The sequence below is a fragment of the Diadema antillarum genome, unplaced genomic scaffold (assembly GCF_040938485.1).
Source record: "Diadema antillarum isolate AM-2024a unplaced genomic scaffold, OU_Dant_1.0 seq00000450_RagTag, whole genome shotgun sequence".
Classification (NCBI taxonomy): domain Eukaryota; kingdom Metazoa; phylum Echinodermata; class Echinoidea; order Diadematoida; family Diadematidae; genus Diadema; species Diadema antillarum.
Genome location: NW_027271423.1, coordinates 266,131 through 281,246, shown reverse-complemented (window position 1 = coordinate 281,246; position 15,116 = coordinate 266,131). Strand labels below are relative to the sequence as shown.

The 15,116-nt window shown below is 38.2% G+C and overlaps 1 protein-coding gene across 1 annotated transcript in view; it reads left to right on the top strand.

Moving 5' to 3' along the window:
* The window catches only part of LOC139732804 (protein phosphatase 1L-like), a 60,826-nt gene extending 55,677 nt beyond the window's left edge, over positions 1-5,149 (top strand). The window contains exon 3 of the mRNA XM_071643645.1: positions 1,451-5,149. Within this exon, the coding sequence (XP_071499746.1) occupies positions 1,451-1,971 (521 nt within the window). The 3' untranslated portion in view covers positions 1,972-5,149. The remainder of the gene's footprint in view (positions 1-1,450) is intronic.
* The last annotated feature ends 9,967 nt before the right edge of the window (positions 5,150-15,116 follow it).

The following is a 15,116-nucleotide window of genomic DNA, read 5'->3' as shown; positions in this document are numbered from 1 at the left end:
ACAGGACAATTCCTGTGGTACTGTCCTGTGGTACTATACTGTGGTACTGTCCTGTTGAACTGCCCTGTGTTACTGTCCTGTGGTACGTCCTAAAATACCACAGAACAAGTCGTGTGGTACTGTCCTGTGGTACTATCCTGTGGTACTTTCCTGTGGTACTTTCCTGTGGTACTTTCCTGTTGTACTCTCCTGTGGTACGTCCCAAAATACCACAGGACAATTCATGTGGTACTGTCCTGTGGTACTGTCGTGTGGTATACGTCCCAAAATACCACTGGACAATTTGTGTGTATACTGTCTTGTGGTACTGTCCTGTGGTACTTTCCTGTGGTAATGTCCTGTGGTACTGCCCTGTGGTACATCCCAGAGTACCACACGAGCCTGTGACACAGTACCACACAGTTCCTGTGTTAACATATATTTGTGTGGTACATTGTGTGGTACCAACCAGTACCACAGGGAGTACCACATGAGCCTGTAAAACAGTACCACACAGTTTCTGTGGTAACATTTATTTATGTGGTACATTGTGTGGTACTGACAAGTACTACAGGGAGTACCCTACAAGCCTGTGGTACAGTACCACACAGTTCCTGTGGTAACATTACAAGTGTGTGGTACATTGTGTGGTACCGACAAGTACCACAGGGAGTACCACAGGACTTTTTTGTTAGGGATGAGTTAGTACATTGATGACTGTAGTTTCAAGTTTGTTCATGGGATTGGTGGAATCAGGGATACCCCCCCTCCCCCCTTGGGACCCAGGAGAGGGGATGGAGAGAAGTCCTACAGTTGTAATGGGGCCTGAATTGTACATGTTCATCTTCTTCTTGAAAACCTCATGATGCATTTTGACCAAACTTAGCTGGTAGCATCCCTAGGGGAATAGAATCTCAATTCCTTCAAAAGGGCACCATGTCCCTCTTGGGGAGCCCCTAGGCCCCCCCACATTAAGGAATATTTAAAATCTTCTACTCTAGAACCAGAAATGATAAAGCATAGTTAATACCATGAGTTTGTACATTGATGACTTTAGTGTCCAAGTTTGTTCATTCGTTCCAGGGCTGCCTGCCCCCCCCCCCCCCACACCCAGGGGGGGGGGGGGGGGGATCCATATGCAGACCTAATTAGTTTCCAATATTCTCAGGTACATGTAAGAGTGTGCAAGAATGCATGGAAGGTGAAATTGCGATACTCAGGTGAGCGCGTGACCCCCGGGTCTCTTGTATTATTAGCACTTTTTTTTTGATATCTCAGCCACCTGAAAACCATTTTTCATCATAATAAACGTTGAATTCTTCTTAAAATTACATGCACTTTCATATTTCATAAGAGGCTTTCCATTATCTCACGTAGGAATGTTCAAAACATGAATCCCTACCTCAACCAGTACTGCACAGTCCCTTTAACGCCATTAGATTATTTTCATATTCTTTTCTTGTCTTATCAGGATCAACAGTGCTGGTGGCCCTTGTTACAGATTCAGATGTGATTGTCGCCAATGTTGGGGACTCCCGGGGTGTCATGTGTGACCACAAGGGGAAAACAGTGCCACTGTCCTATGACCACAAACCACAGCACCAGCAGGAAAGAAAGCGCATCAAGAAAGCTGGAGGCTTTATCACCTTTAATGGTGTATGGCGTGTTGCTGGCATCCTTGCAACATCACGTGCCATAGGAGATTACCCCCTAAAGGATCTCAAGTTTGTGGTTGCTGACCCAGACATTCTGACATTTGACATTGAGGAACATGACCCACAGTTTCTCATTCTTGCCACCGATGGATTGTGGGATACGTTTACCAATGAAGAAGCCGTCCAGTATGTCAAAGAGCGTTTAGGGGAGCCTCACTTTGGTGCAAAGAGCCTTGTACTACAAGCCTTTTATCGTGGATCCATGGATAACATCAGTGTCATGGTCATAAACTTCAGAGGACAACATTTAAACGGGAATGCAACAAATGTGCAATAGTGTCCATGCTTTGAGTTTTTAGGGGATGTCACAGTTATATCTTGCATTGATTTTCTATCAGTTCTACAGAGTGCGAATTTCACTTTCATACATTTTGTTTTAATCAGTTCAGTTTTACATAGGTGTGCATGCCAACATTGTTATTTGACTGCTTTTCAGTGTTTTGAATGGTAAACTTTTGAAATGTATCATGTTCATTCCTTTTCAGTCCAAAGTCATGTCTATTCCTTGTAATCATCATATCACAAAGTGTGTGATTTTTTTTTTAAATATATTTATGAAAGACTGAATATTACTAATGAAAACAATACACAATGTATCCTGATTGCACTGAACTCATATCGGACCCTTCAAGTTTTATCCTAAAGTAGCAGTTTTAGTATCATAACTGAAGTGCCATTTCATACAAAGGTTTATAGATTTAAGAGTGAAATCAAAGTGACAAAATATATTTCTTCCAAGTCAGGTTGAGGATGGGCTGATTTTGCTACAACACCCATTGCCCATAGACACTTGCCTAAGTATACTCGGGACTGGTCCTCAACGGGTTAATGAGATAGCTCCAACTGTATGAAAATTTAGTGATAAAGTTGCAAAATGTTTTCTTGCAAAAGTGATACATGTAGAGACCACATGTGCAAATTGGATGAGGTGACAATGTCATTGATTTCAAGTTATGTGTAGATGCTAGTGCTGGTGTTAGTGCTATCTCAGCATGTAGCACTAGCAGTAATGTGGAACTGGAAATCAGTTGGTGTTTGGTTGACCTCAAAATTGTGACATACTGGTAACTAGTGTTGGCCTCATGTTGAATGTTGTCTGCTGACTTACTGTAGCTTCACTATTTTTTGTTTACATGCTTTTTTCCCATTGGCTAGCACCAGCTCTAAGAAATATCAAATTTGTCATATCAAGTTCACCTTTGGTGTAAGCGCTGTGAATTACAAGACCCATATTCACACCCATGGATTCATGATCCCCCCCCCCCCCCCACTCATATCAAGTACAATGTACTTGTATATTATAATATCTAAACTAATTGTGTACAAGCAAAGATCCTGCACAACGTAAGATGATAAAATCTCCCGATTTTACACGGCCGCTGGTGAAACAGAAGTGGCTGCCGCCCGCTAGCATTGAGCAAGTGAAAGAAACAATCTAGACTCTAGATATTCACTGAAGGAAGTTGATCAAACAATCAATTATGTACCTTTAATACACTTTGAAAATAAAACATTAAACTCTTTTGTGAATTGCTTGTATCGTTTGACTTACTAATGCCAAAAAGCTGTAAAATTAATGGAAACAGAAATTGTGCTCATTCTTAGATATTAGTGAACATTTTCTCTGAAATATACACTCAAGTGACTATGATACATGAAACTTTTGCGTGAAGGAGTAATGGAAGCAGTTACAACTGTTACATTTAACAATTATTGCTATAAAAAGTGAAAGGTCTGGGTAAAACCTAGTTTAGACTTGACTAGTCCTAGGCAAGCCTCACCTACAGTATGTCCTACTTTTCCACATTAAATTTATAGGCCTACCTGCCTATTTGTTACATTGTTTATTCCACACAACACTAAGAAAAGGGGATTAGATAAATATTAGATGGCCAGACAGCATAATCATGTAGGGCTATTGCTGTCTGAGAATCTAACTTGTTTCAGTGGTAATATGTAGTCGAGATATAAGAACAAATTCTTAACATGCCAGGCCTAACGTTAGATCAGTAGGCCTGTACCAGGATGTTGAAATTCCAAACAGGTCCTAATTCTTAGAAATATGTTCTTCTTTCACAATCACGTAAATTATTTTTTACCTTTTTAGTGAGTACTTTCGCCTCCTACTGGTGGCTTCTTCCGACTGCTTCGTACAGTAGATGGCAGTATGATGCTGGATGTGAGAGAATGGGATCATATGCATACATGTGAGAGAATACAATGTATATTGGCCCAAGTCTCTGTTCATTGTGTTAGCTGTTTACCTGTTGTGAATTGCCTCCCTTACCCATCTTGATGGGCGATCTTCTCTGGCAAGAATACGGCTCTCATTCCATTGGATGGAATGGTTATTGATGGCAATGTATATGATCCCATTCTCTCACATCTAGTGTCCTACTGTCATCTACGACACAGTCTGAAAGAAAAACATACTTTATTTCTATGAAATCACCAATCAGATGGACCTCATCCACGGTCCAAATTCTGTCTGCAAGATTCTTCAGCTTATTGAAGGAGGCAAACTTAATAATGATAAGAAGAAGAGAATTCAGAATGTTCAACTTTGTTACTCAAAATTCATGATACATGTATACATGAAAATCTTCTCACTCTCTTTTCACACATTTAAGTCTTAAATGTGTATGAAAGTCAAACTTGGGTAGTTTTAGTGGAATTCAATGCATAGACCCTAAGTTCTGACGGCAAACACGGTAAAGTCTAAAATATCAAAGTGATCGGAAATACAACCCCCTTTCTAGTTGACACATTATTGCCCAGTTGTTGGGTGTCCGGACAGGTTAAGCGTATATTTCAAAGAGTTAGATTAGACATTGTTTTAAAAAAATTGGAAAAAAAAAATGTTAACTGATGCAAAATCTCTTCATTTGTTTGCACAAATGTTAGACAGAGTCACGGGAGAACATTACATATTGATGACAATTAGCACTAATGAATGCGTAGTTTTTGTTAAATGTAAAGACAAAAAAGGCGGCTTCATTTTCTGCTTTTCCGGGCACTCTAACGCCATCCTTATGTTTGATAGATCTAAAGAGAATCTACATCTATCATGAATGATGACACACATATCTTACCTTCCTGGATCTTTTCGAAAAAAAAAATAATGCTTAACCTGATGATGGTTTGGTGTAGCTATTGGTGCAGTTTAATGCACTGCATCAATTCTTAGATTTACTCATGATTCTTTACAGAAAATTCCTTCTTTCTTGTCTTAGCCTGTCTTGGTCTCAAACAAACATATCAGGAAAGTACAGCTCACGTGGAAACTTTACCTGCTCTATGCTAGTTGGCACACTCTTTGGTAGCATTTCACTTTTCGACCGAGAGTTGGCCATCTTACATAGTGTAGGATCTTCGATACAAGTTCAATGTACTTGTACATTAGCATGATGATACAATAGTCATTCGAATTCATGAAATTCTTGCGTCAAGGTATTTTCATTGCAACTGATTGACAAATTGCCCTCCATCGACGTAGATAAGCACTGAATTGATCAGTGTTTTAGTAGTAGCCATGATAAAAAAATCATTATGCAGTACCCGCTGCATGCTTTAAGGATTAGAACCAACACTTGCTGTCGGGCGAAAGCTCGTTGGTCTAGTGGAGATGACGCCTGTTCGATGATCAGGAGGTCGTAGGTTCAAATCCTGCTTGAGTATGTACACCCATGATTTTTTATCATGGCTACTACTAAAACACTGATCAATTCAGTGCTTATTTACGTCGATGGAGGGCAATTTGTCAATCAGTTGCAATGAAAATACCTCGACGCAAGAATTTCATGAATTTGAATAATTACGCAGTACCTGCTGCATGCTACAAGGATTAGAACCAACACTTGCTGTCAGGCGAAAGCTCGGTGGTCTAGTGGAGATGACGCCTGTTCAGTGATCAGGAGGTCGTAGGTTCGAATCCTGCTCGAGTATGTACGCCCATGATTTTTTTATCATGGCTACTACTAAAACACTGACCAATTCAGTGCTTATTTACGTCGATGGAGGGCAATTTTTCAATCAGTTGGAATACAATAGTCATTTGTGGAAAGTATGTGAACACTATAGAAATGGCCACATAAATCTATGCCAAATGGCATTGCATTTGGAGGTCTTAACACATGAAATATTAGTTCTGAGTACATACATAACTGTACTGTAGAAATGAGCAGGCATGTCTATGGGAAACGTGACTCTGTGCTATAGCAAAATCAGATTGTATTGAATGGGTTAAGAAATTTTGTAACTTTTCAGTCCTTCTTCCACATAATTTGTCTAAAAGCATTAATGCCTGTCTACAAATACACTCAGCAAAAAAAGAAAGTAAACACTTTTTCGAGGTCATCATCATATTTTTCATAGAAGATTTTTATGAAAATCAATGTATTATATACCATAGGTAAATTTGATTTAATTGGCCATTAAGCTAATAGGTTAATAAAAAAGAAAACTTTACGCATGAGAGAGCACATTCATTTTCGTCCTCCAAGGCACAAAAGAAAAAGTTGCAAAAATTGAGATGTTCTCTTTCATTTGCAAATGCCTGTCATGATAACATTGACAACAAAAGACCAGTTTAACACAATGCGAGAAGTGAATGAAATAGGAAAAATAAGTTTTTGTTCTCTTTATCTCTTTATAACCTCTAAGAAAAACAAAGTGGGAAACTAAAGGGAAAAATAAAAATTTTCTGTCAAGTCAAACTTCAAATGACAAAGGGAATGTTAAGCATAAAAATAATTCAATGAGCAGAATTTCTTTATTTATTTCTTTTAATCTAGTGATTTAAAATCCATGGGAAAATTTCAAGAACCAAACATTATTTACAATTTCCTAATTTGAAAAAAGCTCAAATTTCTACAATTTTTAGCTCACCTGAGCCGAAGGCTCAAGTGAGCTATTGCGATCGCTCTTCGTCCAGCGTCCGGCGTCCGTCGTGCGTATACTTTTACATTTTCATCTTCTTCTTGAGAACCCCTTGACCGATTTTCACCAAACTTGGCAGGTAGCATCCCTAGGGGGATAGGATCTCAATTTGTTCAAGTGGGCACCATTCCCTACCTGGGGGGCCCCCAGAGGGGACCAAACTCCCCAAAATTAAGGAATCTTAAAAAATCTTCTTCTCTAGAACCAGAAGTGATAGAGCTAAGTTAATACTATGAATTAGTACATTGATGACTGTAGTTTCAAGTTTGTTCATGGCGTAATCAGGGGTGCCCCCCCCCCCCCCTTGGGACCCAGGGGAGGGGGTGGGGAGGGATAATGGGGCCCAAATTGTACATTATCATCTTTTTCTTGAAAATGCCATTATGAATTTCCACCAAAGTTGGCAGGTAGCATCCCTAGGGGGAAAGAATCTCATTCCCATCAAATGGGCACCATGCCCCACCTGGGGTGCCCCAAGGGGGCCTAAATTTGGACCAAAATTGTAAATTTTCAGCTTTTTCTTGAAAACCCTATCACTAATTTTCACCAAACTGGGCAGGTAGCATCCCTAGGAGGATAGAATCTCAATTCCATCAATTGGGCACCATGCCCCACCTGGGGGGCCCCCAGGGGTCTCTCCCCCCCCTTTAAGGAATCTTTACAGATTTCTCTAGAACTGAAGTGATTGAGCTAAGTTAATACAATGAGTCAGTATATTGATGACTGTTGTTTCAATTTTGTTCATGGGAGAATCAGGGGTGCCCTCCCTACCCCACCCCCTTGGGACCCAAGGAAGCGGGATGGGATGGGGGGTCCAAATGCGGGCCTAAATTTTCATCTTTTTGCTGAAAACAACATAATGGATTTTCACCAAACTTGTCAAGTAGCATTCCCATAGGATAAGATCTCAAAGTGTTTGAATGGGCACCATGCTTTCCTTGGGGGCCCAAGGGGGTCCAAACCTCCTAAATTAATGAATATTAAATAATATTTTTCTCTAGTTCTAATCAAAAGTAATAGGGCTGTAAGTCTTTCTTCCCAAGCTGCATAATCCAACATTCTATAAAGTACAGTGTACTTGGCAGGTATTTTTACCAGTGTGATGGAATATGTAAATGGACACCATGCCCCCATTCTCAAAGCTACCCCCACCATAAGTTTCCAATATTCTCAGGTAAGATTCTGCAAGAATGCATGGAAGGTGAACTTGCGATACTCAGGTGAGCGTGTGACCCACTGGTCTCTTGTTGTTAATTATTACTTGACATAAGATGCTTTATTTTCCTCCATTATCTTTAGCCTTCATTGGTCTTTTGGGCTTTAAAGATATCATAGAGATCAAAGGTTTATGTTTGCAACTTAATTCATGTTTCTTTTTGTGCAAAATTTGTTGTTTGTTCTTGTTCTGTGGAGGAGCACTTATCAATGAATGACAACTTGTTCAGTCTGCAGTTTTTACTTTTGTGCTCTGGAAGAGAAAAACAGTGGTGTTCACTCATGCATAAGTTTCTCTTTTTGTTGACCTTCCTGGTTGATAGCCAATTAAATTACCTTCAATATGGTATATAAACATTAGCTTTCAGCCAAATATTCTATGAGAACATAAACTTGAAAAAGCGTTTACTTTCTTTTTTTGCTGAGTGTATATTCATTTGACTTGAACCAGGCATAATCACTTTTCATTGTGCAATATACCAACATAATAATGCAATATTCCAACATGATAATGCAAAACTTCACAGCGGGAACCTGTGCTCATGATTGCTATCACTTGCATTATTAAATCTGACTGTCTGTTTTGGAGCATGATTAATGCAGTTGTGTGGGAGAACACAAGCACTAGCACTGTACTTCACACAGTGCTTAACAAGTCAATTGATCAACTCTAAATTTTCTTGGCTGCCATGAAATCAAACAAAAGAGAAATATCATTTGTGTCAGAGTTCTAGCTCTGTTGCAATAATCTAGAAGTGATGGTCTTTTTTAGTAGGAAGGATTGCAGTGGTACAACGTAGATAAACCCAAAACATGATTTTATAGATAATTTTCCACCATCGCCTACCCATAGTGTGTAAGAGTAGCTTAAGAGGGTATGCCAGAATCACTCTGAGGATGGGTGGTCGGGCAGTCAGGTGGCTGGGCAAGTGGTCAGTTATTTGGTAGGGTCAGATGATAGGTCAGTCCATTGTACAATATTGGGTACATTCAAATTACTGCCTCAGTATTTGAGCAATTATCCTAAAATTTGGCGTTTAAATTGGAACCATATACCACCACATAGGTAAACATGAAAGACAATTTTTTGGTCAGTATGAAAAAAAAAATCATACAAGATACTGTGTACATACATGTTTGTTATGTACATACTCTGATATGTTATTTTCATCTCTTTTCTTTTCTAATCAGTTCGCAATATCTAAAATTAGTCTGTGAATCTGCCATAACCAGCACTTGAATGATATTCCACACATTGTGCTCTTGAAAGCATTTTGTGAGCTGTTCTCAAGTCTAGATGAAATTTGCTATCATAGTTAACATTGGAAATTGCATGCTTTCAACAGAGCATATTTTGTGACAGAAGATAGGTTGAAATCTGAGGGACTTTGACTTCTTATAGTTTCATGTTTCTCAGTTGCTTTTGATGTTGATGCACAGTGGGGCCTCTTCCCAAGAACCTCTCTTGCATTTAAGTGACAGGTCCTGCTCAACATTGGAAGTTTCAGTGATGTGATACTACAGATTGAAGCAAATCATCTGTTAGTATTCAAAGATTGTTGCCAAGGTAGTTGGAGCTTTGGGTCCTTACATGTATGTTGAGTCTTGGTTTTATGCTGTCATGCATGCACTATTAAAGTCATATGTGAGCTAGAGCAAAGACTTTTGTGATTGATGATTCTTTGTGATCTGCAGCTCCTTCTAATGTATGATTTTGCCACTCTAGTATACTGCTCATTGTCTGGAGGTCATTAGAAGTAATTTTGTTGTTTGTTCGTGTGAGAGTTGTCTTGTGTAATTTCAGATGGTGTAGTGTTTCAAGCACTGTTTTAACATGTTTGCTAAGACAATCATTCTATTTTGATTGGGAATTTCTCTCTTTTCATATATGCTGCTGCAATTGTAGCTGCTCTTTAGCTGCTAGACTGCCACTTCCTGTTTTGCAAAGAAAAAAGGGAGAATAAAAGAGATTGATATGTAGATGTTCAGCAAAATCATTTTGTCTTGGTAATTTGATAACATTCATCTCTTAGTAGTTTTACATACTACATCCATTGTAGATATTAACTATTAGCTATTTCGAAATTAGCATCATCATAATGTTTAAGTGACAATTTGTAGTAAAGTGTAATTGATGGTTGCTACTTCAATGTATATCAAGTGTTATGTGGTATAATGTGAGATACAATAACATATATTTCTGTGCCATGTGCTATGAGTCTGATATTCTATCAACCTCACCTCTTGCCTGAATCTTTCATAGTTTCTCAAATGATAGATTCTGAAGCTCTTAAAGGGAACCAATACTTTCAGGTTAAGTTTCAAATGCTTGACATATTTGATTTATTTATTGCAAATTTGAGCTAGACCAGACGAGGAATTAGGAAGCTACAGCTGTTTAAATAGAACCATAAAGGGCGACAAATTAACTGAGGATGGAACTTATGGACAACTTTCCATTCATTTTCTACACAAAGTTTCACTATTTTGAAGTTTTCTCTTGATTCACATACTGCATAAATATGGTTCAACTTCCAAATATGTGCTTGCAAAATTTATTTCTTCCTGCCATATTTAGAATTCAGACAAGGGAGTTCCGCTCATTCTTGAGAAAAATTGAAAAATGTGAAATCTTATGACTTGAACCTTTGGAGACATGTCCATAATTATGCCACAAGCTTTCTGCTGCCCTCTACTGACTGTTGAACTTTGCAAAGCTGGGATTTCCTTGCTCCTTGCCCAATTTGCCTCAAACTTGCAGTGACTAATTCAAACATACCAAGCATTTGTAAAAGAATAACTTCACATGAAGGTTTTGGTTCCCTTTGATGTTTTGTATACAGTATATACTTTTTTTGGTTTCCTTATTGCCTTATTTGCAAATGATGAGTGATAATATTACTAAAGCTTTGACAGTGGTTTTGTAGTAATGTTCTATACAACAGAAGATAGAATTAACTGCCCATGCCAAAAGTGTTACAGATGATTAAATCAGGACAGCTGTGTGATATTCTTTTGTATATTCCTAGCATTATGTAATTTTTGTAATTTTACTTTCACCTTGTTTTACTATTATTTGAATATCATTTTCAAGTCCACTACCTGTGTTTGTGCCTGCTAAATTTATGTCCTTGTGAAATACTAAGTATTATCTACAGTCCAATGCTTTTTAGATAGAAGTATCAACAGAAAGATATTTTGTTCACTTCTATTTTTTGTACTAGAATTTTGTTTTAACAAGGAGACCATTATTCTTTTTGCAAACAGCCGCTGTGCCTGATACTGAAAAACCCAAATTTGTAATGGTTCGAGGTACACTTCATTGTGAAAAGCATCACATTGACTTTTACAGGTAGTAGACATGGTACAGGTTTGAAAATGGAAGTACCCGTCACACATCAGTGTATCCTTACAATTTTCTGTGTCACTTTTCTCTTTTGAGACACAAAACACACCAATTACACAACTGTATGAAAAAGGGAGACAGCATCACAGTGGTGATTTCGGTTTGAACTGACAGAGAATTATACAATTTCAGCAGATGTAATTGCAATCTGCTTCTATAGTAAAGAAAAAAAAGTAATGACATTTAGGCTTATTATATACATGTACTTAACTATTATTTTTCACTTCACTTTGATGTATTGTGCTTTGCTGAATTGGAGAGAGAAATGCACATGTATAGGTACTACTTTGAATGTGACAGTTTTCTCTGGAGGAATTTTAAAAATTCTCATCACTTTTGAAGTCACAAACAACTTCTCTTGTTCAGAAACTTTTCCAACTCATGCTAAACTTACAATGCGCTCGCATTACATTGTCATGGACTCTTTGTAACTCATAATAACTTGCCTCCTTCAAGTTCATCCGAGTGCTATACAAGTTTCTAAGAGTGGAGTATGAGCACTAGACTATGTTGCGAGTCAGGCTGGGTTACCCATGGAATTAGCGCAAGTTTACAGTGAGAACTCACACCAAGTTTGCATGAGCCTGTCCTGAGATACAGCACACGTTTTGCATTGACCCTATTCAGAGTTCAGTTCAAGTGTACCCTGTTGTGTCAGCTGGCACCATGAAATGTAGTGATTTTCGTTATCTTACTCGCATTAAATTTCATGGGCAACTCAGCATGACTCGTAACACAGTGTTAGATCTTATACTCAACTCTTGGAAAATTGTGTAGCCTCAAATTTACTTGAAGGAGGCGAGTTATTACAAGTCATATAAAGTTTATCTCGAGCTGTTTTACAAGTTAAGCATGAGTTGCAGCGAGTTGCAACAAGTTGGTAAAATTTTTGAACATGTATAAAGAGAAGTTAGTGGGATTGTAAGGTATAAAAATGTTTTCAAAATTTAAAACAAATCACAATGAATGAGGATGATAGCATAACAGCTTCACAATAAGAGTGCATGAGTGGGGACTCTAGGAAGTATAAAAAAAAAGTGTGCATAAATTCTACACAGGTGACCGTGTTAAGGAAGTAGTATTGAAATGGATTGCATTGCAACATTTTTGTCTCGCCCACCGGAGGTGAAGGCGAGACTAAGGGATCCAAATGGCGTCCGTCCGTCGTCCGTCCGTCGTTCGTCACAAATGTTAAAGTTTACCTGCAAGACTCTCTTATGATGCATAACTTGGCAACTGTTACAGCAATGGCAGCCACACTTGGGTGATAGAAGCACTAGGGGTATCTTCATGTTATGGTGTTGTCAGAGGTCATGTGATGATGTCAAAAGTCATTTGAAATCATATATTAAAGAGTATGTGCAAGACTCTCTTTTCTATGTTAAAGTTTACCTGCAAGACTCTCTTTTGACAAATAACTTCACATAAGTTGCTTGGATTACAACCTTACTTGGGTCATAGATGCACTGGGGGTACGTTCATGTTATGGTGCCGGAGGTCACAGGATAAGGTAAAAGGTCATTTGAGGTCATACGTTAAAGTTTACTTGCAAGACTCTCTTATCACATGTAACTCGACACATGTTGCTACAATGGCAATCAAACTTGGGTGATGGATGCACTAGGGGTACCTTCATGTTATAGTGCCGTAAGAGGTCACATGATAAGGTCAAAGGTCATTTGAGGTCATACGTTAAAGTTCACTTGCAAGACTCATCACACGTAACTCAGCACATGTTGCTACAATGGCAATCAAACTTGGGTGATGGTAGATGTCTCTTGGGAAATTGAAGGTAACCACAAGGTCAAAGGTTACAGACAGGGGTCAACAAACTTTTAGGGCCCAATGTTAAATTTTTAGGGTGCATTTCGTTTATGGCTCATAACTTTTGATCCCTTTGTCCGTTTGTGACCAAACTTGGATGGAAGGTGTCCCTTGGGGAGGTGAAGGTTGTCACAAGGTCAAAGGTCACAGACAGGGGTCAACAAACTATTAGGGCCCAATGTTATGTTTTTAGGGTGCGTTTTGATTGTGGCTCATAACTTTTGATCCCTATGTCCGTTTGTGACCAAACTTGGACGGTAGCTGTCCCTTGGGGAGTTAAAGGTCATCACAAGGTCAAAGGTCACAGAAAGGGGTCAACAAATTTTTAGGGCCCAATGTTAAGTTTTTATGGCGTGTTTCGATTATGCTCATTACTTTTGATCCCTTTGTCTGTTTGTGACCAAACTTGGATGGTAAATGTCCCTTAGGGTGTTGAAGGTCACCACAAGGTCAAAGGTCATAAGCAGGTCAATTAACTTCTGGGAGTTATGAAAAATATTAATTCCTTGTACGCGAATGGGCGAGACACAATTTGGCGATTGCCTTGTTTAAATATATGAACGTTCTACTTACATGTATGCATTGTTATGGTAAAGCTGCTACCTTGTTCAATGTAATTTGTTTTTAGTTTTTCAGATTATTGGTTTCTCTGCTCATGAACTGCAATCACTTCCACAAATCTAAACATGGAGTTGTTGATTATGTACTACATGATGTGACATTGTGAAAATCACCTGGACTTTCCCTTTAACTGCAACTGTGAAAAGTTTTCTGGTATGTAAAAGCTGATATGTCCACATAATGCAGAGAAATGCATATTTGATTTATTTAATATTTTAATTTATTTAATATCAAATGTTTAGGATGGAAGAACATTTTCTTTCTACATGTTATTTTACCTCATAATTTGTACACTGAACTGCTACTTTACTTGTAAGTTAAGAGCGATGATTTGGCTCTTGTTATAGTTTTCATCAATGTTAATGTTTCTTTGTGATCATGTGGAGAGAGAAGTCATGCAGAGTCTGGAGTAATCTGTATCAGTTTTAATTTTTGTGCATATTTGATGTGAGAATGACATATACATGTCATTTTTTTTTTCAAACTCAGTAATATTTCGGTGAATTGGTGTTAAGCATGAGTAATGATATGTAGGTGTAGTACAATCTGTTTATTGCCAATAGTTGGGAGGGATTGACTGTTTATGCATAGCGGTTCTCTTAAAAGGTGTCCAAATTTTAATTCTCCAAGTGCATGATCATTTGCACATCCTCTGTTTCAGTAATGCAGTGGGATTCTGTTGAATAGTAGTTTAATAGTTTAGCTAATGTGGGTACTTTATATGGATGAAAATTATATCAGATCAGGAAGTGCATTGACCACCGCAAGTGTAATAAGTCACCAGATTATGTGAATGAAAGGATGATTTGTGTAGTAAAGGTACAGATATCCATGTGCATGAATGATTTTTGATTGTTACCAAACAGTATTAGGATTGTGATTGGATTGGATGGCTGATATCCATTCTCTTACCAGAAATAAGATCATGAATTCAATTATTGGATATGACTGTTTATCTTCACTTTTGCAATATTGATCATGTGTGAATTTGTAGGGACATGTAATGTACGTACATACATGTACATGACTGATACACATATGTAAATATTGACTAATGAAAATTATGCTTATGTTGCATGTAGTTTACGATACAACTGCATTACCACCTCATTTTTTAGATAATTTTACAAAAATCAGTTGAAGGTTATATTTAACAGTCTTGCTCCAGTACCCTTTTGTGATGGTCCACTCATCAAGCACTTGTAAAATAGGTGTATAACAGAACTGCCATCTACATGTAGTAGGCCTACATGTGTCTTGTTTTGCCAAATAAAAAAGATATCAAAAACAATGTTTTCTTTTTTTATGCCTCCATCATGAAGTGTCGCCGGAGGCAGTATGTTTTTGGGTTGTCCGTCCTTCCGTCCATCCGTCCTTCTGTTCATAATCCATTTTGTGGACAGCATAACCAAAAAGAA